Genomic DNA, 22205 nt, shown 5'->3' with positions numbered 1-22205 from the left:
TTAATCTCATGCACTTCTGAAAAAGATTGATTAAAATTAGGGGGAGTTTTTCACTCTACTGTCTTAGCTAAAAGTCTCTGTTGTCTGTGGTCATGTTATGTTACCGAGGGTATGAGTTAAGTAGTATTTCTATTAAAAATAACAATCTTGAGCAGGAGACAGAAAAGACCTTATTAAGCTATTTTTGTCTATTCTTAAAAGTTAAATTTTGAAAATTCAATACTTCTTGAAACAATTTTAATCTTTATTAACTTTATTTAAATAAATGACTGTTTGTCATTCAGCGTATCACATGGCTTTTCTGCATTGATCCTGCTTTCTGTTTTCAAAGGTGTCACTTGCAAATGTCACAAGTTAAACAGACAGATCATTTAAAAATGAATTAAATAAAACTGGTTACATCATTTACTAGTGGTCTCAACTTTTAAGATACCTACGTTCATGTGAATAGGACACAGCATTTTAAAGTGCAAAATATACTCTTTTGGCTCAAAAGGAAGAATTACATAACTGGAAATTATTGCAGTCATTTCTCCTTGAAAAAAATTAGTGAAAAGCGGCTTTGAAAGTTAGCCATGAAACTATAAATTATGAGGAAACACTAAAAAGTCTTTGAGTATATAAAATGCAATTACAAATAAAACCAAAACAGGAGAGGTAGCGTAAATAAAAGCAAATAAATACTATACAACAACATACAAAAATTTGTTCATAAAAACCTGAAATTTGCATCTTAAAACACCTATTTTCCCTTTCTTTTGTGGGTATGTCAATGAAATTAAAATTTTGACGTAGAGTCTCTGTAAAGATGGTCCAAATGTTATTAATTACCAGCATTGTTTTTTGCCAAAACCTCTCTGATCTGTCGGTCGAGTTCACTTATTATTCGATCCTCGTGATTATACACCCCCGTCCTCATCAAAGTATCCCTTTCTTCTATTAAGCGGGTCAAATAATCATCCAAACCTTCCTCCAGTGCACTGCCATGTGGGCGATCCACTTTTCCACTTGCAATCTCTTTGGAATCCGGGAACTGCTTTTGTTCTTGTTGTCTTAACCTGAGAAGTCGAGAACAAATGCCACTCTAGCTGGCAACCGATACTGTTTTGGTTTTCCTAACAATACCAGTTGGAAAGAAAAAAGGATTAATGGTAAAATACGTTTTTAGTAATATTTGCAGAAGGAAAACAAAAACCAGTGTTCCCCTTGGCTCCTCAGAGTTGGCACGCACTGAGAAAAGGGAGTTTGAAAAACAATACCTGTTTTTCTAATTATAGAATACATGACAACCGCAGAGCTGGAACATTTTTCCCCTAATTCTCTTAATTAAAATACACTTTAAATAGGTATTCTTCTGAGAAGCTAGTCTAGAATACTGTATATTTTTAAAATAGTTGAAGCTAATTAATATTTCCCTGTATCATAAAGTGTTCTCCTAAATGGCTTCATGACATTGCATCACTCGTGCCATGATCCCGTCAGCCTTCACTCTTGACATTTAGGGTGTTATTAAACCCGCTGCTGTTGAAGAAGAGTTTTTCTTCTGAAGTCAGTCAAATACTCATTTGTACCAAACACTACTAGGTTTGCGGGATATTGCAGGGAATCAAAAAGAAAAGTCTTTACTACTGTGGAATTCATATCACTACTTGTTTGTAAAAAACGAAATTCTGTAAATGTGCATGTCTAGTTCAAAGGGCATGTACATTTTAAGACCTTGCATTAATGTCTTTAATTGGACAAAGTACTAGATTGCCGTTTTCAATTATCTGGAGGCCTTCTGTATCCCCCCCCCCCAAAAAAAAAAGATTATCCTGTGCAGAATCATCGCCAGTTATTGGAAAGTAGTAGGACACATACTGAGCTCAGTACAAGAACTTCAGTTCAGTATTAGATCCATTTCTAATGGGTCTACAAAGCAGAATATTCCTCGTGACGGGAAGTGTGAGTCAAGTGTGATGATTCCATCCAGCCTGGCATTTGAGTATTTCCCATGGGATGTCATTATTCACACTGCCTTGAATATGGAGAGTACACTTAGTATAATCACTGAGTGATAACAAGGCTAAGTTTGGACACGGACTATGTTTGAATTTAATTTACAATGTTAAGATATCACTATACTCTTCTGTGCAGTTGGCTGGTTTAATTTGCAACTACTTCTAAACTTTGTGTTTCCTAAATAAGATCCAGCAGTTGAGTGTAAGACCCTGCTTCTTGATGGTTTAGATCTCACTGGCTTATTTACTCTGAAGACCAGCTTCTGAATTTACATCAGGGGTGGAGGAGCAGGTAGGGAGGCTTTGCCACATAAGAAGACTGGGCCCCAGAAAGGGACCGCTGGTAGCAGAGAGTAGTCTGTTCAGATGATGCAGAATTAACCTCAGATTTCCCACAAAAGAACAGGAAGCTGAAGTATGCAGTCTGAGGTGGCGGCCAAATATCTCCATTCATTCTAAGGGTGAAAGTCTAAATAGTGACAGCAATGTCTTGGGACTAGGGTGGAAATCAAATTATTAATGGGATACTAACATCAAATTTAGCAGCTGATGTGGAAGGATAAGGGAAGATTTCTATCTAGCTCTGGCCTGCACCCTTATCTTTTAGAGCTCATGGGAGGAAAAGGTCCTCTCAGCAAATTAATGACAAATAATGGCAAACTCTGGACCTGAAAGTTCAACCATTTCCTTGTTCATGTGTGTCCCTATCAAATCTAGACTAAAATGCATATCATCAATTAGGATCATACTAAGATTTTAGAACCTTGCCATTGAAGCCCATAAAGTTATCAAGGAAGTTTTTCTCCCTCACAAATGCTGTATCTGCATTCCACTCACACTTCCTGTCGCGAGGAACCCTCTGCTTTATAGACCCATTAGAAATTATTTCTTACAGTGAACTCAGTATGTGTCCTTACACTTTGCAATAACTGGCGATGCTCCTGCTCAGGAGGATAACGTCTTTACTTTTTTTAATGCAGAAGGCCTCCAGATATTTGAAAATGGCAATGTAGTACTTTGTCCAAGATCTTCTCTTCCGGTCTATTATCTCTCACTTTGCTAACCACTTCTTGGTCACATTCCACCGGGAAGTCTCTAGGAGGTGATTTCCATTAAAGTGTTTTTACACATTGATAAGAACACTTCAGAGCTGATTTTGTCAGTGGCTGAGTTGGAACATAACTTCTGTGAATGTCCCTAACTACAGTGGCAAGAACTATGATGAACACAAAACTAGAGAGAAGGCCATGGAAGCAGAGAAGTTAAAAATGCAACCTCTGGAGTCAGATTTACATTCTCATCTCTTGATTTACCAGCTGTGTGACCATGAAAAGGGTACTGAATCTTTAAAGTGGGTAAAATATCTTCATCAAAAAGTTTTGTGAAAACTGAAAAAAATGAGGCAGTTAAAATAGCTCCTGGAATATAGCAAGGGTTCAATATGTAAGGGATTCTATTAATATTAAGAGTAACTACATTAGAAATGTGTGATACTTTAAGCAATTAAAATTCAGAATATTCAATTACCTTGAAATAGTAGCAATTATCTTACAGTAGTCACAAAAGTTATGTAACTTTTAGTACTAATGCTACGGAATGGAAATAACTAAGCTAGTAAGATTTAATCTAGCTACTTTTGTTGCAAAAAAAAAAACCAACAACCTAGAGGGCAGTGGCCTTTGGCATTGTCTATTTTACAAGCAACTGTATTCACTTACTTTAATCTTAAAAGACTTGATGTTCCGCTTTCCCTGTACCAATGATGAATGAGAAGATTGCCCTATTTGAAATGTCATGTTTATATGAAAAATGTTTTAGTCCCTGTACCTGTTCAATTCATTCCTTATATCCAGCAACTCCTGTCGTTCAGTCTTCACTGTATCTTTTTCCTCAGCAGCCAGGTAACGTAGTCTCATCTGCTCCAATTCTTCTTGCTGCTTTTTAAGACGAGCCATTTGGCTTTCTTGTTCCCTCTTCAAAGAAACAAGTCAGATCTCAAATGCGTGGAGTAAATGTATTTCACGTGACCCTCACAGAATTCTGTTTGACAGCAACCATGATAAAGCCAGGCATTGTTAATTCTATGAGTCACATATTATGTAGAAAAGCCTGGGTTCTCTCTCTTTTTTTTTTTTTGGTGGGACCCTCGCCGGTGGCCGGGGAATGAACCAGCGCTGCAGAGGCTGCGGGCAGCCTTGCAGCCCAGTGCTCAACCGCTGCGCCACCAGGGGAGGCCCAAGCCCAGGTTCTCTTTAAAAACTTTTTTAAGATTTATTTATTTATGAATACAAGAACTGGGGTATAGACCAGAGGTGGAGGGAGGGGGTAAGAAGATTCACCAGAGACAGAGTGGGGAACAGAACAGGCACATTGACTGAAATACACTGCTGAGGGGAGCAGCGGGCAAGTCAGGAGAAGTCTGCCGCGCCATGTGGGTTGCTCCCTGGCCAGCCGGGGATCGAACTCGTGCTGCAGTGGCTACGGATAGCTTCCTAGGTTGCGTCTTAACCCCCTGTGCCACCAGGGAGGGCCCCCCTCTTTAAAAACTCTATTACTTCCTCATTATAAGCTACAAGTACTCATGGCCCAATGAGTGACTGACTGATGGCAAGAGTCAGCTGTCAACAATAGGAGTTCACTCAAGAACCAGTGGGAAGAGCAGCCACGAAGAAATGGTTAATCGTACAAAGATGTACAAAGAGAATTTTAATATTTGTCCTTGCTGTGGTCATTAATCCAACTCTTACCTCAGGTACTAATGTCTTCCCACTCTTTTCTCTGGGTTCATAAAAAAAATCTGCACATAAAACTTCTTTAAAATGTGACGTTTCACAGAACATTCTGTGATGTATTCACCACTCTTAAGAACAGGCAAGTTGGGCCCCACACGGAATGCCGTGGTCCACCTATCCTCTAACAGCCTAAGTCCCCCAAGCTTTGTACATATTTCCCTAGGGATAGGTGCTCTTCATTCTTTAGGACAGACCGTCACAAGGGGATAGCTGGGTCAATAGGTACGTGTCATCTTTTTGAAACTAAACATTTCTTAAATAACACAAAAATCACAAGTGTACATTTTGATAAGGTTTTACAAAGTGAACTACTCACATAACCACCATTCAGATTAAGAAGCCAAAGATTTTCAGAACCCCAGAAGTCTGTTACCTACCAGTAACTAACCACTGTGTCTATTCCAGAAATAACTATTTCCCTGATTTCTAACTCTGCAAATAAGTTTTGACTCTTTGGAACTTCATGTAAACCGTACTGGACAGCACGCATTACTCTGTCAGGCTGCTTTCATGACATTTTCAGGTTCGTACAATGTGTAGCTGATGACTCATTTGACTATCTGGCATTTCATTGACTAAAGTACAATTCATTGCACTGCTGAGGGACATTTGGGTTAGTTTCCACTTTGGTATTTTGAAGCTGATGTGAACATTCATGTATATGTCCTTTGGCACATATTTGCAGGCGTTTCTACTGGGTATATACTAAGAATTCACACTGCTGCTCATAGGGCACTAGTGCATCTGTAAATATTAGGGTCCTTTGCTGTTCATTTTCAGTTGGCTAAGAATTATGACTAGGTATTGGAATCTAGTGATATGATCACCTGATTTGTTTTGCTCTTTTATTCTCTCAAGGTGGAAAAAATATTCCTTTACCTTTGTTTGCAGATATCTATGTTCAAGAGACAGATTGGCCAATTTCATTCTTATAAGTCTTGTCATATTTTAGGATCAAGGTTATACTGGCTTGATTTAAAACTGTGAGAAGAGTTTTTTGCTCTCAGTTTCAAGACCAGGTTGTATGAAATTAGATTAATGTTTTTTCCTAAAACATTTTCTAAAAATCCCAAGTTGAAGTCATTATATGTAGAGCATTTACATGTCTCTGGGATCTGTAGTTCTGAGCCCCACCCTCTGCCCTCCTTTAATACCTGACACTGAGTCTGCACCTGTACTCTTTTGTCCTTGAATAGGCTTTGACAAGATCTGGGGGGGGGGGAGAGGGGAGTGGTTCCTTTTGAAACAAACTTTTGGAGTCTTTATTTTCCTACTTCATGCATTTCTATTCATTTTGACTATTTCCTTTCCATTTTCTGCTTTTCTAGTTGAAAGGGATATTTAGAGGATAGATTTTATACTTACTTTCTAAGCATACTTGAGGCTATACATTTCCATTAAGCACAGCTTTAAGTATATGCTGTGATATGTTCACTGTTTTCAGTTCAAAATATTTATTTCACTTATCGTGGTCAGAGAACATATTCTGTGTTCCCTGTACTAAAAAAAATAACTACAAACACTGTGATGTGATTATTGTTTTCCTACAATCGACATCTACTTATATTTACTCCTATTTCCTTCTATTGCTCCATTTTCTCATGATTTCATTTGTGGTCATTTTCCCTTTGACTGAAAAACACCTTGAAGTATTCATTCAACTTCTGGTTTGCCACCGGAAATCCTCCCAACTTTTGTAAACCTGAAAAGTCTCATGTCACTTGCATTTAAGGAGAACATTTTCACTGGATATAGCATTTTACGTTGTTAACCTTCTTAGTAGAATAACATCCTTAAGTTATTATTTCAAGAATTACTTCACTCTCGAAACACAACTCTGCAGCCTTTAATGTTTCCTTTGTATTTTTTGATAATTTTAGTATACTATGTATCTACCTATGGTTTCTATTTATCCTGTTTATAGTTCATTGAATCTGGGAAATACATCTTTTTCACTTTTATAAAATTTTCAGTCAGTACATGTTCAAATAATGCTTTCTTCCCTACACTGTTTTCTCTTGAGCAGTTGTCATAGGCTGAATGTTTTATCTCTTGAAAACTTACGTTACAGCCAAAGAAAGTCCCAGTGTGATGGTGGTAGGAGGTAGGCCCGTCCTTTGGGAGGTGATTACATCATAAGGGCAAGTCCTATGAATGGGATTAAAGTGTCCTTCTGTAAGCGGCCTGACAGAGCTCTGTAGCCCCTTCTGCCACTTGAGGGCAGAGCAAAAAGACGGCCGTTTAATATGTGAAGCAGGGTGACAGGAGACACATAACGTGACCACGCGTGCACCCTGATCTTAAGACTTCCAGTCTCCCCAACAGTGAGAAGCACAATTTTGGTTGATAAATCACCCAGTCTGTGGTACTTTGTTACAGCAACCCAGATGAACTAAGACAGGTATTATTACACAAAAGGTAGTCAGTGTAGTTCAGCTACTGAATTCTTAAATTTCAGCTTCAGAACTTCTACACAGTTCAAAAGACTCCATGGCTTTAATACATTTCTTTCACTATCAGATAACCACTTCTAGAACATAGTGACAGTAGTTATATCAAAGTTTGTGAGTGATATCTTCAAAATCTAAAAAGCCTAATTTATTCCTATTAAGCCAAAGACATAAAAAGGCACAGATAAGACCTGCAAGTGACAATAAACACCAAAATATGCTTCGTCAGTAGTAGAGAACAACCACTCTGGAAAGTGTTTTGGCAATATTTAGTGAAACTGAAGAAATGGGCAACCCTACCACTAAGATATAATAGCTATAAACTCTTATGTGCCTTACACATACAAAATAAGACAGCTGGGAAAGGCATGTCCACTAGAGGATTAAATAAATTAATTTTGGTACATACATTATGTCTAAGTTTTAAAAAGCAACAAAGATGAATTCTATGTAGTTGCATCAAAACAGCTAAAATCTCAAGTAATTGAGTCAGAAGAACAAAGAAAGATTCCATATACATAAGGTTAAGAAACACATCAATTAAAGTGTTTATCAGTAAACAAATTAATAACAAATATCAGGATGAGAAAGTAGCTTCCTCTGGACAGGATGCAGCTGAGAAAAGGCACTCACAGAGGACTTCCAAAGAAACGACAGTACTCTTACGTAGTCCAGCCCCCACCTTTCAGTTTATGAAAGAATAGTCTGTTGTTGCTTTGAAATATCTCATTTTACACCTAGTCAATTATTTGATTTTAGGTTACTTGGTGAAATAGAACATTTAAGAAAGATGAAGTATTTCAGCTCTAAAACATCAGAAAACCCCTTCGATGCCTTGCATTTTTAACCAAGTATCCAGCATTAATAATAATCACATGCACACACAAAACTAGAGGCTAGTGAAAGACATCCTCTCTGCTGCCAGGTGCTCTGGGTTAAAGGCTCCTTAATCAAGTGAGTATAATCTTTATTTTGCCTTGGCTGCCTATAAATCCAGAGAGGAGATGTAAACACACATATACTAGACTAAACAATGGCTAAAAAGTGGCCACAACTTACTCTCCCACTCACACACACCATGGAAGTCTGTGGGAACAAACTTATAAGGAACTCAAGTAAAGTTTTCTGAAAATAACCCAGAGCTGACAAGTCAGTAGGAGGGCCTGGATGGTTTCAAGACACAGTTTTTAACCAAGACTTGGACCTCCAACTGTTTTCTTAAACAAAGATTTACATCCCATCCTTGGCTAAATTACTTATAAATTAATCAAATTAATTACTCTGAGTGGATAAGCAGGAGGCTGGACAAGATAGTGTTGATGTCAGCCAATGAAGTCTGTGTTGTTTTAACTAAATATATCAGCTTAGTTTTAAACAGCTCTACTGTGCACAAATATGGTAAGGGACCCACATCCTACCCAAAATCTTAGTTCTGTTTTCTGTCCTGGGAACATGCATACCTAGTTTTAATATATGTGACATAGTAAAAGTGTGAAAATTTCTACGACAAATGTATGCTTTTTTTTTTTAGTGATGATTCATTTATTTTTAAAAAGCAGTGGCTCTCTTCCTACTCTCAGTTGTCAAGAAATGTTGTTTAGAATAGCAGGAGCAAAGCGGCAATCTTAATTGCCCCTTAAATGTCTAACAACTAGAACTTTATAAAGTCAGTGTTAGGCATTGTACCAATGATACCAAATCCCAAATGTATGGCTATCGCTTCCCAGTGTTCTAAGCTAGGGCCCATTTTTGTGTGACGCTTAACTTGTTTTATAATTGGGTAGGCGACAGTTATAAAATAACAAAATGTTTACAACTGGAAAACACAGACTTTTATGGTTGTGAATCAGAAGAAAAGAGTTTTTCCTAACTAATTAGAAGATTATGATTTTTAATTCACAAATTGACTGTACTAGGTCACCTTTGAGTAATGGAAATCTCTGTTTAAACATTCTTCTGGCAATAGGCACCAAGCATTAGATCTTATTTCCAAGCTTCACCAGCTGGGTTTTGTCATTAACATTTATTAACAATCTAAGATACGGCTTTTGCAGTTTAATCCCTACTACACAAATGTTTTGTATGGCCCTCCAGAGGGTTTTGCTGTGACAAATTACTGGCAGAGATTATAGCCCCGTGGCTATTCACCAGAGGCAATGTAAAATTAACATGGTACTAATCCAATTTAAACAAGAAGTTGCACAAACAATCCTCTGAACAAAAGTAGATAGAGCATTCCAATTTTATATTCAAACACAATAAATGTGTTTTTAATAAAAAGTGGTAGAAGAAACTGAATTTTTACACATATGAATTGTGCCAATTTGATGAAGTTAATTTTAATCTTCCGAAAGCCATCACAGAGCACAATTCGCTGTGGTGATCCCAAGGTCTATTATATTACCTCTTGAAGTGTTGCATCTCAAATGTGGTCTGTAGAACATCAATGATTCCCAGTGACCTTGAAATTTGTTTACAGTGTTTCTAAAGCAGAAAGTTTGTGGGATAAGGAATAAAATTGGTCTACAATGAGAAAGCAAGGATCACTGAACTCATAATGATTTTTGAGCAAGAGGATACAAAATACAAAGAAAGGGTAAACAGAAAATGATGGATTAAAGGGAAGGAGCTAAAAAACAGCCACAGTGTCCCAAGATGCCTGTGTTAGGAAGGCAGGGTCCTTGGGTGGCAGCATTTTGCACTGAATCTACTTTTAAAGAAGACCACCCTAGTATCTCACTAATAACTGTGAACTTGGAGGGTTCTTTCTGTTCAGCACATTGTTTGTTTTAAAAATCACCTCAAAATGAAAACAACTGTCACCTGCCAATATACACATATGATTATAAGTTAAAGATCAACTTACTCAAAAAAGTTCTTGCATGGAGACTTGTAAGAAGCACAGCAAGTATAATATTACTTACTTCTCCAAAGGCAAAGTCCTAATCAACAGCTAGCACTTTTCTCTTTTTATTACTGATTTTGATAATGCATTAAAATGAATACCAACAGCATTAGCCCCTCTCCTGCACCATACGCCTTCTTCAGTGGCAGCACTCTCTTCTGCTTCCCCATCTACTCTCTGTTCCTTCCAGTCTTCCTTCTTCTTAAATGTGATCATCAAGGCTCTGGCAGAGAGAATTCTTACCTCTGCAAAGGGTTCCTTCATTTGTGTTTTTAAGGCCAACCTCAGATCCATATTTCTAATTGTTTACTCAATTTCTTACGATAACAGTACTATCGATACTGGCAACTTTCCAGACACGGAAGCGTGAACCCTTGGCATCATCTCTGCTGTTCTAGCCTGATGTTCCAATCAGGTGTATAGTGCTCCATAGAATCTACCAAAAGCATATGTCTTTTAAAACACTCTCCTTGTCAGGTTCCAGTTTCTTCCACTAAGCAAGAAGTTACAAACAGTAAGTTCTTATCCTTATCACCTGAATTGACCTCTAAAATGGGCCCTCCTTTGGTCTCCCAGCAAAGTCTGTGATTCCTGAGCTCCTACCGCTTTGCTATAATCATGCTATTCATTATGTTTCCATTTCCCCCACTGCTTTCCTAAATCATAACCAGTTCTCCAGAGAACCATCTCACATACCTCCTCATCCTATGATACATGTACTCTCCCTTCCCTCCACAGAACTGTTTGTTTTCAGGGTTCTTATGATTAGTCAGGGAAGAAATAACCATAAATGTAATATTTACTGTTTCTAAAGTGCAAGCTCCCTGAGGGAAAGGTCTCTGTTCTGCTTATAACTATAAATCTAGGGCAATGTGTTGGATATAGGAGGCCCTCAGTACTATATGATTTTCACTCATTTATCCTTAGTCCTGTATGCATGTATAAAATGTTCTTTATGTAACATTATTCTACATACACTTAGAACAAGCTGAAATTTTTAGTTGTATTAAGGCAACTATAGTACTTTTTACTTCTCAGTCTAGTACATACTTCATAATGAAGGTGGTAAACATATAGTATACCACACCACAAAAAAAAAGTTTAATAGTATTTGAGAGTTACAGAGACACTTTAAGAAAAATAGAAATTTGAAATACCCTATGTGCCAAATTTCATTCAGGCTAAAGCCGGTAAAGTAATCTTAACTTTATTTTGAATCTAATCTCTCATTAACACTGTTTGTTATGTTGTGGCAGGAAAGAGGGAAAAAAGAACAATCTGGTAAACTATCACTTTTAAATGCTTGTAAAATTATGCAAAAATTTCCTGTGATTTCTTTTCTTAATGGTTTTTAAATTTCAGGACAAGTTAATTTTTTAAGTTATCCCTAGATTTCTCCCCAGAAACATAATCCCAATGAAAAAAAATTTAATATTCAGGAAAAAGGTAGTATAGTAAATAAAATAAATTATTCTTAATTTCCTCAGAGGAAGAGGATAGTAGGCAATTAGAAAAGGTGGGGGGGGGGGCCTAGAAGTTTTTATGAAATAAGAGAATCTTCCCTAATCTCAAATATACAGCACATGAAGATTCAAATGCAGCCATGTGAACATAACAGTTATTGCCAAATATGCAAACTTATAAAGAATCAAGTGGAAAAGATAGGATAATCCATCATTAGCTATTTACTACATACCTGCTTAAGTCTGGCAAGTTCTTTCAAAGCTCGTCCCCACTGCTGCTTGTAATGTAGTTTAGACTTAGTTGCAGATTCCAACTTTCTTTCAAGTTCAACCTAACAGTGATTAAAATCATATCAAGTGAAACACTATACCACTGTGTACAATCACTGAAAGATAATATATACAAAGAGTCTGGCTTAAGAAAAGAGTTTATGTAGTGTAACGTACGACATCATCTAAAGCTGTTACATAATTTACTATAAATATTATGGCACATGAACATTTTCTTGTTTAAAATATAGTTGTATTTTTATTGCCTAACAGTCTATACGAAAGAGAACTGTATTAGTCTTAAACCTCCAGACAGTTACTATAAATGTATCTAAAACCTGTATATTACATAAAGATCAGAGTGGAAAATACATTTTTTACAAAAAACAGTTCTAACAGCATTCCAATTTAGCTAACAGTCTAAGTCTTAGAAACCAAATTGTTCTTTCTGGAGGCCTATCATTATGTTGAATTTTCTCTTCGAGTGAAGCAAGCTAGCAGGGATACTTTCATGACCATATTTTGGCAAAAATCATAGAATGCTGAAAATAGTGAAATGTTTTATCAGAAAGCACTTTACGAAGAGAGTACAAAGTCAGAAATATTTTAAGAATGTGAAAGTAAACCCAAGAATAAGAAAAATAATGCTCCTTAATAACACTCATCTAACTTTTATTTTCCATTATTCGTCAAATATATAAAGAAAAACAACAAAGTGGTTCAATTAAAAAAAAATAAGGTTATTTATACTTGCAGCAGGCAATCTGTTGTGCATGAACTCCAGCCAACTTGGCTATGATTAGGAATGTACTCTCTCAATGCTTCAAACAAAGGACCAAACAAATTCATGCAGCCAACAGATAGATTTACTATTTAAGTGATAATGTAATAATGTGCAAGAGTTACAGTAAAATGCTGTTTTCTAAACTGCTCTAATTGATATTAAAAAAAAAGCCATTTTCCCCATACACACAATTCCTAATGTTTTGCAGGAAAATAAAAGCAACAACACAACATAAAAATTCAAACTTGAGAAAACTCATATGAAAATAAAATGAAGAGCAAATTGCCAAATTTCCTTCACACAAGGACCAGAACATTCTCTACAGTAATATATGAGTTCATGAAGTCAAGGTCTTTGTGCTTTATAAATCCCTAGTGCCTGGATTTAAATGTGTTGACATTTCACAGCTAGACTCATATGTCTTAAATTGAATAATACTCAGATTATCAAAGACGATCTCTTCCACTTACACCCCAAAGATTGATACATGTTACTTGGTATTTTAACAATGGGACATATATCAGAGGAATAGCAAAAATCTCTTTATAGCTATGAGATGAAAGACTAGTATTCATTACAAAAGCAATCAATGTCTAGAGGTCTGGGATAGGCCCAGAGACAAGGACTAGACAGGGATGAATCTGAGATTGTTCATACACAATGGACAGAGTCCATCAGAAAAACCTGTTTGGGTAAGTTAGATTAGTTTTAGCATGACTATGAAAATAATGCACACGTGCATAGTTACGCACACTTAATTTAAAACATCTATAGTCAGTAATAAATAAAAAAAAAACTGTAGTCAGCAAATCTGAGACATAAACCTCACTGTCTTAATTCATTCCTATAACCAAATCACTATTTCCTAAATTGTTGGGTTTTTTTTTTTTTTTTTTTTTTTTAAAGCACACAGATGCCTCTGTGATTCGAAAGAAATATACGGACCCAATTCTCAGGAAAAAAAACACACAGCAAAATTTTGACATAATTTCAGGACATTAAAGGACTCTGGGTGAACAGAGTCCTTACTGTGAGTAGACCTGAAACTTCTCTACTAGAAAATGGCATTGTCTTGGTCTCTAGTCCCTTCTCCCAGAGCTAATCTGCAACAAAGAACTGTTACCTTACTGTGGGATCTTGTCATCGTGGCCTCAAATTTGTTCTGTCTACAAATCCTATAAACCATTTGAGCAGTTCACTCTATTTCCTTACTGTACAGTGTAGAGGCTGACTGTTGCCTAGGCTTCAAGCTACTGAAAAATATAGTATGCATAGTCTGCATCCTCCTTGTTTAGTGTACAAATGATTTCTTTGTCCTGATTTGGCACAGTTTCTAGTACATTCCCTAGCATATGATTATACAGTCATTTACGACACTACAGTACCCCTCGATTACATTACCGACCCTTTAAAAAGTAAGGTTCACCAAAGGATAATGAACTCTTTCTCTTGTTATCATTTCTTTGTCTCATTTTCCCCTAATGTAAGCATGGGCACATGGTCATACTCAAATAATTACATAAATTTTAGCTTGTCTTTTCAATCTCTGTATGTTCTACTAAATTCTGTTTCCCTAATTTTGCTTTCAAAAGTCCCAGTTATTTTTATACTCTCTAAAAGGTATTTCCTGGCTACAAGAAAATCAAAAGCTATCACTAATTTTTTTCATAAAAGGGAATCCAGAACTACATTTAACCAAAGTATGGCTTAATGTTAACTTAATTTTAGACTGTTGCAGTGAAAACGGGAATAATTGTTACTTGAAGGGAGCAGGCCATCAGAAATGAAAAAAGCTCTCATTTTGTAGTTGAGAAATAAGATTCTGCCCTCTTCTGGCTCCCCAAACATTTACAAAGAACTTTTAAAAGAGAAGGCTCATTTTACTAACACTAAAACATGCTGGCTAAATCCATTAGGTCTGCGAGTTCATTTATCCTTAGTTTGGAATTTTCTCACCTCTTATCTTGACTTCAAACCTGTTCTATCTACAACCAGTACAGCCTAAAGACTGGACTCTTTATGGCTTTTGATTTTCTCTTTCAACAATTTCATAGTAGTACTGATACTTTCCATGCTTAGTGAATTTTATTCTTTTGGTAGAAGTGCAGATGGAAGAGGAAGGAATTTATAATCATGAATTTTTTCCTATGGGGTTATTTATATTATAGGCTACACTATTTAAGAGAGCTTGTGAGAGTCAAGATATTGTCTGATGAGTGCTCCAAAAATTTCTGGCAGGTATCACAGAACTCATTTACAAACACAGAAATACCATCTATCTGGACTCAAGTTTGCTGGTAGAGAAAGGATGATATTGTCCAGACATGGAAGACTCAGAATCAGCAAGCCCTTGCAATTAGATAGAATGGAGGACAAGATGAGGAACACAAGACAGCATGGCAGTTGACAGGCTGCAGAAACTGTGAGGCAAACACTGCAAGAAATCAGGTGCAGGAGAGATGATTTTATTAGCTTTTTACATTTCTGAGATATGCCATTCTTAGGCGTGTACGGTACTCTTCTGGAGATTTTATCTGTATCACAGTACAGCAGACCGAATGCTTCTAGTAGAATTCAGCAGTCTACTAACCCAGATATTAGAGATCTGCAGAAAAGTAAAACAATGACACTCTCCTTGCAATTTTTGTTTTACAAAATAACTCACTTAAAAAGTATGCTTATCTCAAAAATGAATTAATAGGTACTTAAAAATATTTCCAGTTTTAAATTCTAATACAGCAATAGCAAATAGTTATAAAGTACTTTTAAGAATGTGAAGGCATCCTGAGTCAAAAAAGAGTGACAACTCCTGAGACATTCACGAAAAGATAGTGAATAAATAGTTGACTATATGGGCCTTCAGCTGAAGAGACAGGACTTGTCTCTATACACATCTCATACACACTAGCTGAATGGTTTGGTTTTGTTTTTTAATGTAAAGATGTTATTCTTCCAATTATGTTCCCAGATTTGGTGCTAAGCCCTTAACAGATGAAATATGCTGATATTTGTAATCAACTGTATAATTCCCATTTAAAAGACATGGAAATAGGTAGAAGCAAAGAAAGTTGCCCAAGGCAACAGGCTAGTCAGTGGAAGAATCAGGATTCAAACCAAGGTGAAAAGGTTCCAGTGTCCAAAGCTCTAGGTCTGTCTTGCCATGTTCTGATTACTATTCTACTGTGACCTTTCCACAAAGGTGAACTTCAAAATCTGGTTTAGTCACACACACTATTCTTCACAACCACCTAGTCTGCTCACTTGTACGTACTCTTCACTATCATCTTTGAGTTCCAGAGTTAGAGGTTTTCAAGTTTTGGTTTTTTTTAAAGATTTACTTATCTCTATACAAGAACCGGGGTACAGGCCAGAGGTGCGGGAGGGTGAGAGGAGTCACCAGAGACAGAGTGGGGAACAGAACAGGCAGACGGATGAGATAACTGCTGAGGGGAGCAGCGGGCGAGACAGGAGGCCTGTCCCGCCACGTGGGACTCTCCCTGACCAGCCCGGAATCAAACTGGCGCTGCAGAGGCTGCAGACAGCTTCACAGCGCTGCGCTCAACCTGCTGTGCCACCGGGGAGGCCCTATTTTTTGGTTTCTAAATGGTGGTGGTGGCGGCAGGAAAAAGCTTTCTCAAGATGTAGCTGTCTCAAGAAGGAAGCAGAAGCCAATAAAAGCACAAGTGCTCTGATTGACAGAGTAGGTGACAGGTTCTAGAATACAATCTGACACAGTGATCCTCAGAGGGGCTATGAACCCAAGTTTGAAAACCGCCATTCTTGAATACGTTCCCCACTTTCCTTGATAATTTTAGTGCTAGGTTCGCACTTCTCACTATCTAGGCTCGTCTCCCAGATCTTAAAATCTAGCTCATCCCCTTCATGATCTGACCTTTTATCTTTGCCTTTATACACTTTTAGTTTCAGTAACCTCTGTGGTCCTTGATCTTTGTCCTGTCCTACTCCCAACACAGACCAAGTATTATTTCAAATGCGGCCCTTCTCCAAGCTTAGATTCTTTGGTTTTCATTGTACCAGTCTCTAAGCCCAGGGCACCTTTGCCAGCTTGTATTCACTGGGGAAAGGAAAGAAACTATTCTAAACTTTGTTAGAACGGGACTGATAAAATTTTTTTCATAAATACGTAATTAACCTCAACTGCAATCCTTTTTCCATCAATAATGCTGAAGAATTCCCCTTGGCAGTTGCTACAGTCACTTCCACAATGAACACTGGTCAGCACTCAACTTTACCTCTACTTCCTTCACCTTAGCAAATAGTCGGGTATGATCAAAGCCCTCTAACTCCTGGCTCTTAGCAGAGATCTTAAAAGGGCCTTATAGTTTTAACTAATTTTTTTAGCATTCGAATCTTCTGTCCATTCACCCTTTGAAAGAAGTAACACTGTTTAAAGACTAACTCTTCTATCTATGCTCCAGCCATCCCCTCATCTTAGAGCTAGTTTCTCTTTGGTATCAATCTCTTACCCTCAATCTAAAAGTACTCTCAAATTTTCCTACACTAAATACACTTTTCTCAACAGTAGGCTGTTGGCCTTTGTTTTTCTTTATTTTGTATGCCAAATTTTCTCTAGCACTCTGTAATTTGACTTCTTCAAAGTCAGTAACTTCTTAACTGCCAAACACAAGACTTTTCCCTCATGAGATTATTTTTGCTTCCTCATTCTGGAAACTCCTCTCTTTTTGGGCACTGACTGCACTAGACTGGCTTTATTTCTTCTTTAAATCTTCTTAGCCTCCTTGCCTTACTTTTTTGTCCATGAAGCTGAACGTTCCCTCAAATTTTCTCAACCTTAGCTACTTCTCCACTTAGATTACTTGGCTAGCATGACAAATGTAATGTCTAAAATCACAGTTCTCAACTTCCACCGATCCAAAAAGTTCTTCTCAAAAATCTTCATTTCCATTAACAGCACTAAGTCAATCATAAGCTTGGGAGTCATCTCTGACTTTTCCTACCAGATGAAATACAAATTGTTTAACTTAGTTTCTAAGGTCTTTTCCCCCTATACTTCTGTACAATATTTCGGAACATCCTCATCCACATATTTATCTGTTTAAAGTTTAACTCATAGGTTTCATATTTAATCTCACTTCATTATAGTTAATGTGCACATTTCAGTAGAAGCAACTGCTATCATTTTGCTTTCACTATAATTATTTGGGCAAATTCCTTGTCTCCTTTTGTAACTTGCTATTTACTTGACTCTATACTGAACAGTTTTTAATCATTCATAATGCATTTAGCATTGTATCATAAATAGCACACACTATTGCAGAGAATGAAAAATTCACTGGATCAATCACCATCCTGCCAGGACACCCGAAATCACTCTGGGTCTTTCAAATAGAGGTAATTTAATACCGGAAGCTGGTTATACAGAAATTGGAAGAGCAGAAATATTAAAGAGGATATGGTAAGACAACGCAGTCATTGGCAGGAGTGGGAAGCCCCTACCTTTGCAATGCAGGAGAAACTATAAAAAGAAGGACCAGGAAGTTTAGTGGTAACTGACAAGGAACCCAGAACTAGGATTGCCTAGTGAGCTACAACTACAGTGAAGATTGCTGGAAGGAGAGCCACAGAAAATAAGGGTAAGCAGCGAAGGAAGAAATATCCAGTCAACTTCCCAAATGCAATGTACCACTTTTCTGATAGTGCCCCCTACTAATTGCATCTACAGAAGAGAAAAGGCAAGGAGACCTTCAGTGGGATAAGGCAGGCAATGGCAGACACAATTTTATTGTCTAGAAACTATCAAAGCATAAAACACAAGAGCACTTACTATGAAACTTAAGTTGTTATTCTGAGTATTACACCTTTTCAATGCCTAGACCCTAAACATTATTTTTGTTTGTGGGACTCCCCATGTAATGAGAGGCAGGACTGGCTTTCCACCATGAAAAATGAAAGGAAGGCTGAGTGTAGGCCTATGATTTCATGAATGCTTCTGTCTGGAACATTGAGTCTAAAACACAGTAATATGCAGAGAGAGAATTCAAAATGGCTTCTGCAAAGCTGAGTTCCACAGTACGACACCAGAGTCGGGAGCCCTGAATCAAGCACCATGGCAGTGACAGCACCATCGGTACCAAGGAGCAGACACTTCTATGACAGTCCAGGCCATCCCTTGCTTCCCTCAGTTCCTTCCCTCATCTGTGAATTCCTTTCCTCCTACTTAGTTCCTCTGTTTGCAACCAACGACTCTGGTAAGCTGTAACTGACATAAGCGTATGTCTTGAGCCTCTGATGTGTTCTTATTTGAGTTTAGAATGCTAGAGTGATGTTATGACACTGCATATGCACATATCATTTGATTTTATAAAGTGATCATTTGGACAAATCATGTTACCAAAAATTGACATTGGTACCTTTTCCAAGGTGAGAAGATTTATTTCAGACTGTAGACGGATTTCTGGTTTGTTGTTTTGTTGATCCTTGAATTGATGGAATTCCTTCTCCAAAATTTTATACTTATTTTCAGCATCATTAAGCTGTATTAACATAAAAAGGCATTATAGCTATATGATAAAAACAATATGCAAAGTTTAATATTAGGAAATAAATGTCACTGTTAAACTAAATTCTCTAAGACATGTTCACAGTAGGAAATTTAGAAACTAGGAGAATTATTACTAACCTGAGTAAATTTATTTAATTAGCAATCTAAAAATCTACTAAATCAACTGATTAAAAAGATTAAACTTTTTAAAACAAACAAAAAAGTTTGAATCTTATGAACAAGGATGTAAGAAATTTATATTTGCTATTTATTCATATATATTTTACAAGTGTCATGAAAACATTTTCATTCAGTAGCAAATGAAAAAGTCACCCTAAAAAATAGTGATACTTTATTACATATGACATGTCAAGTATAAACAACTGAGCATTACAGATAGGCCTGATATGACTGTTTTCATCCCTCACCTAAGTGTAACTTTAATGTATTATCTATTGGCCTTATAATTTGATACCATATGAATTTCACAATCTACATAGCACTATAACTATGTAGTGCACTACATAGCACTACAACTACATAGCACCATAGCACAATCTACATAGCACTACAAGCTATTTTAAAGATTATTTGGCCAACTCCTGCATGTTTATCAGAGAGATTCTCAATGGAGAGTTACCTAAAATATAGTGCAGTCTCAAGCACTATAATTGTAAGGGAAGGAAAGTGAATGTAGTCCTTACCCGGAAATTAGGAAAAGAACATGTAACTAACTTAACAGAAACAGTTCTTTAAAAACCCTTAATTTCCAGAATACAAATAAACTCACTCAGTGTAAAGGTATACAAGGTACTTGATCCAACCTGTTGCTGAAGTCGGTGTTTATCCTCCTCTAGCTGCTTGATCTTCAGTCTCTCTAGTTCTACCTGGTGAGTGCAATCTTCTCTGGCCCTCCGGATGGAGTCCTGAAGCTCCTGCAGGTTCCGCTCACGTTCGGACTTCAGTTCCTTTCGTTCTCTTTGAAGCTTAAAACAAGTGCATCTTTAAGAGCCTGGCTTGTTACCAGCTGCACTGTACTGTTCAATAGCATCATCTATAGTAAAATGTCCAGAATTCATATCCTTTGTGGTATTAATATTTCACGTTTAGTTACTGAAAAGACTGAAATTACATCAACGTCCAAATTTCTTCTTTAGAAACATCTTTAATTAGTCTTAGTATTGGGAACAAGTATTCATTATATGACAAAATTTTTATAGATTTTCTAAGATTTCTCGATCAGTTTAGTTGCTAAAAGGTAAAATTAGGGTGCTATGCTAAGACAATTTTAAGAAGCATAAATTTAGGATTCTAGAAGAAAATATTTTGAAACAGCCTTTACAGAAATCTAAGTATTTTGGTGAGTAAAATTTAGTAAGACCTGACAGATCAAAACTAGCAATACTATTAACCTAATTTTTCCTCTGTTCCTGGGATCTGACCTTTAATGGATCAGGAAGAGGGATAATCACCTTCTTCCTGAAAACAAAATAAGACTCCTAGGCTCCTGAACGTGGGCTACATTTCCTTTCTTCTCTAGGTGCAATTATCCATTCCCTCATATAACGGTACAGTTAAGCAAAAATCTCCACTATTGCTAAAGTCAGTTAAAGGTGGCTGAGTAACAGTGAAGCATTTCAGGTAATGAAGAATATTCTCCAATTTTTCATATTCTAACATGGACGATATGCTTTTATCACTTGAAGAGCAGTTTTCTCCAAAATGTCTGAAAGGCAATTTCCATGAACTGTGCAAAATAAAGCTAAATGCCACATGAATACAGTACCTCTGATTCCGCACTGGCAAGCTGCTGCTCGCGCTTCTCTAAGTCAATCAGGGTTTTTTGAAGCTTTCCTTCTAGAATCGTATATTCAGTCACCTAAAATACAATAGGTTACTTTCTCCCAAATTCAAAATGGCAAATATTATTTTACTGAAACAGGAGCTGAGAAGAGGAAAAGCATGAATTAGATCTACCAATGCAAACCAGAAATCCTTTCATTGTACTTTAAGGCAGGAGGCCCAGCCAGCTTCTGCTTGGATATCTTTAGTGGCATTCAGTCTCCAGACTGCTTCTGCAGCCAGAATCCCTGCTTGGCGCCTAGCCCAGCCCCCCAATTTTTATAGGCATAAAGGCCTGCCCTGCTCTGTTCTTACAAATTGAGTCCCATTCAGGATAAGTGCTCTTACCTGCTCACCACATACTTTGGCTTCTATCTTTTACATCCCGACTGATCATTCTTTTTTTTTTTTTTTTTTTTTTTTTTAATAGAGGCATGCTTTATTTATTTGTTTGCTGGTTTGTTTGTTTGTTTTGTTTATACATGCACTGGGTACAGTCAGAAGCGCGGGAGGGCGAGAGAATTCACCAGAGCCAGAGCAGGGAGCAGAACAGACAGAAGGACCAAAGTACACTGCTGAGGGGAGCAGCGGGCGGCAGGAGAGGTCTGCGCACCATGTGGGACCCTCCTCTGGTGGCCGGGGAGCAGCTGGGGATCGAACCGGCGCCGCAGAGGCCGCGCGCAGCTTCGCAACCCAGCGCTCAACCGCTGCGCCACCGGGGAGGCCCAGCGACTGATCATTCTTAATAGGACTTTCTGAACCAATTTCTCCGTCCTTGTCACCAGCTGGTTTCTAGATCCCAAGACCCATCCTGATCTCTTTACTCCTGTCAAAAAAGTCCTGGTTTCATGTTTTTTAGAAACCCAACCTTTAATCTTGTTTCTACCTCTTTTTTCTTATCCAAGATAAACAAAAGTTTCAACTTATATATTATTTCCATATTGCGAATATCTTAGTCTAGAATCTAGACTGCAGATTAAATCCAAGTTCCTTCAAAAGAGTGGTAACCAGATGTGATTTCACTTAGTATAAAAAGTACATTTATGTTTGGGGAGCCTAGTCACATTGTTAATGTTAAGGCAAATCACCAAGGTTTTTGATTACATATAGTAAATATGTAATTATACCCATTGTACAAGTGGTTGTTTTAGTCTGTAGAAATTGCCATTTGCCCTA

The 22205-nt window shown here is 37.3% G+C and overlaps 1 protein-coding gene across 4 annotated transcripts in view; it reads right to left on the bottom strand.

The window, feature by feature from the left end:
- Nucleotides 1–235: 235 nt before the first annotated feature.
- CEP120 (centrosomal protein 120) overlaps nt 236–22205 on the bottom strand; it is a 67844-nt gene continuing 45874 nt past the window's right edge. For 2 of the 4 annotated variants that reach the window (XM_037509450.2, XM_054694486.1), the window contains 6 exons: nt 20974–21066; nt 20012–20173; nt 19057–19179; nt 11844–11942; nt 3828–3973; nt 236–1058 (listed from right to left, as the gene is read on the bottom strand). In XM_037509450.2, the coding sequence (XP_037365347.1) occupies nt 824–1058; nt 3828–3973; nt 11844–11942; nt 19057–19179; nt 20012–20173; nt 20974–21066 (858 nt within the window). In that variant the 3' untranslated portion in view covers nt 236–823. The other 2 variants (XM_037509452.2, XM_037509453.1) reach the window with 2 other exon arrangements.

Source organism: Talpa occidentalis, unplaced genomic scaffold, assembly GCF_014898055.3.
Source record: "Talpa occidentalis isolate TD23 unplaced genomic scaffold, MPIMG_talOcc4v2.1 talOcc4.13, whole genome shotgun sequence".
Classification (NCBI taxonomy): domain Eukaryota; kingdom Metazoa; phylum Chordata; class Mammalia; order Eulipotyphla; family Talpidae; genus Talpa; species Talpa occidentalis.
This window is presented reverse-complemented; position numbering and strand designations above follow the sequence as displayed.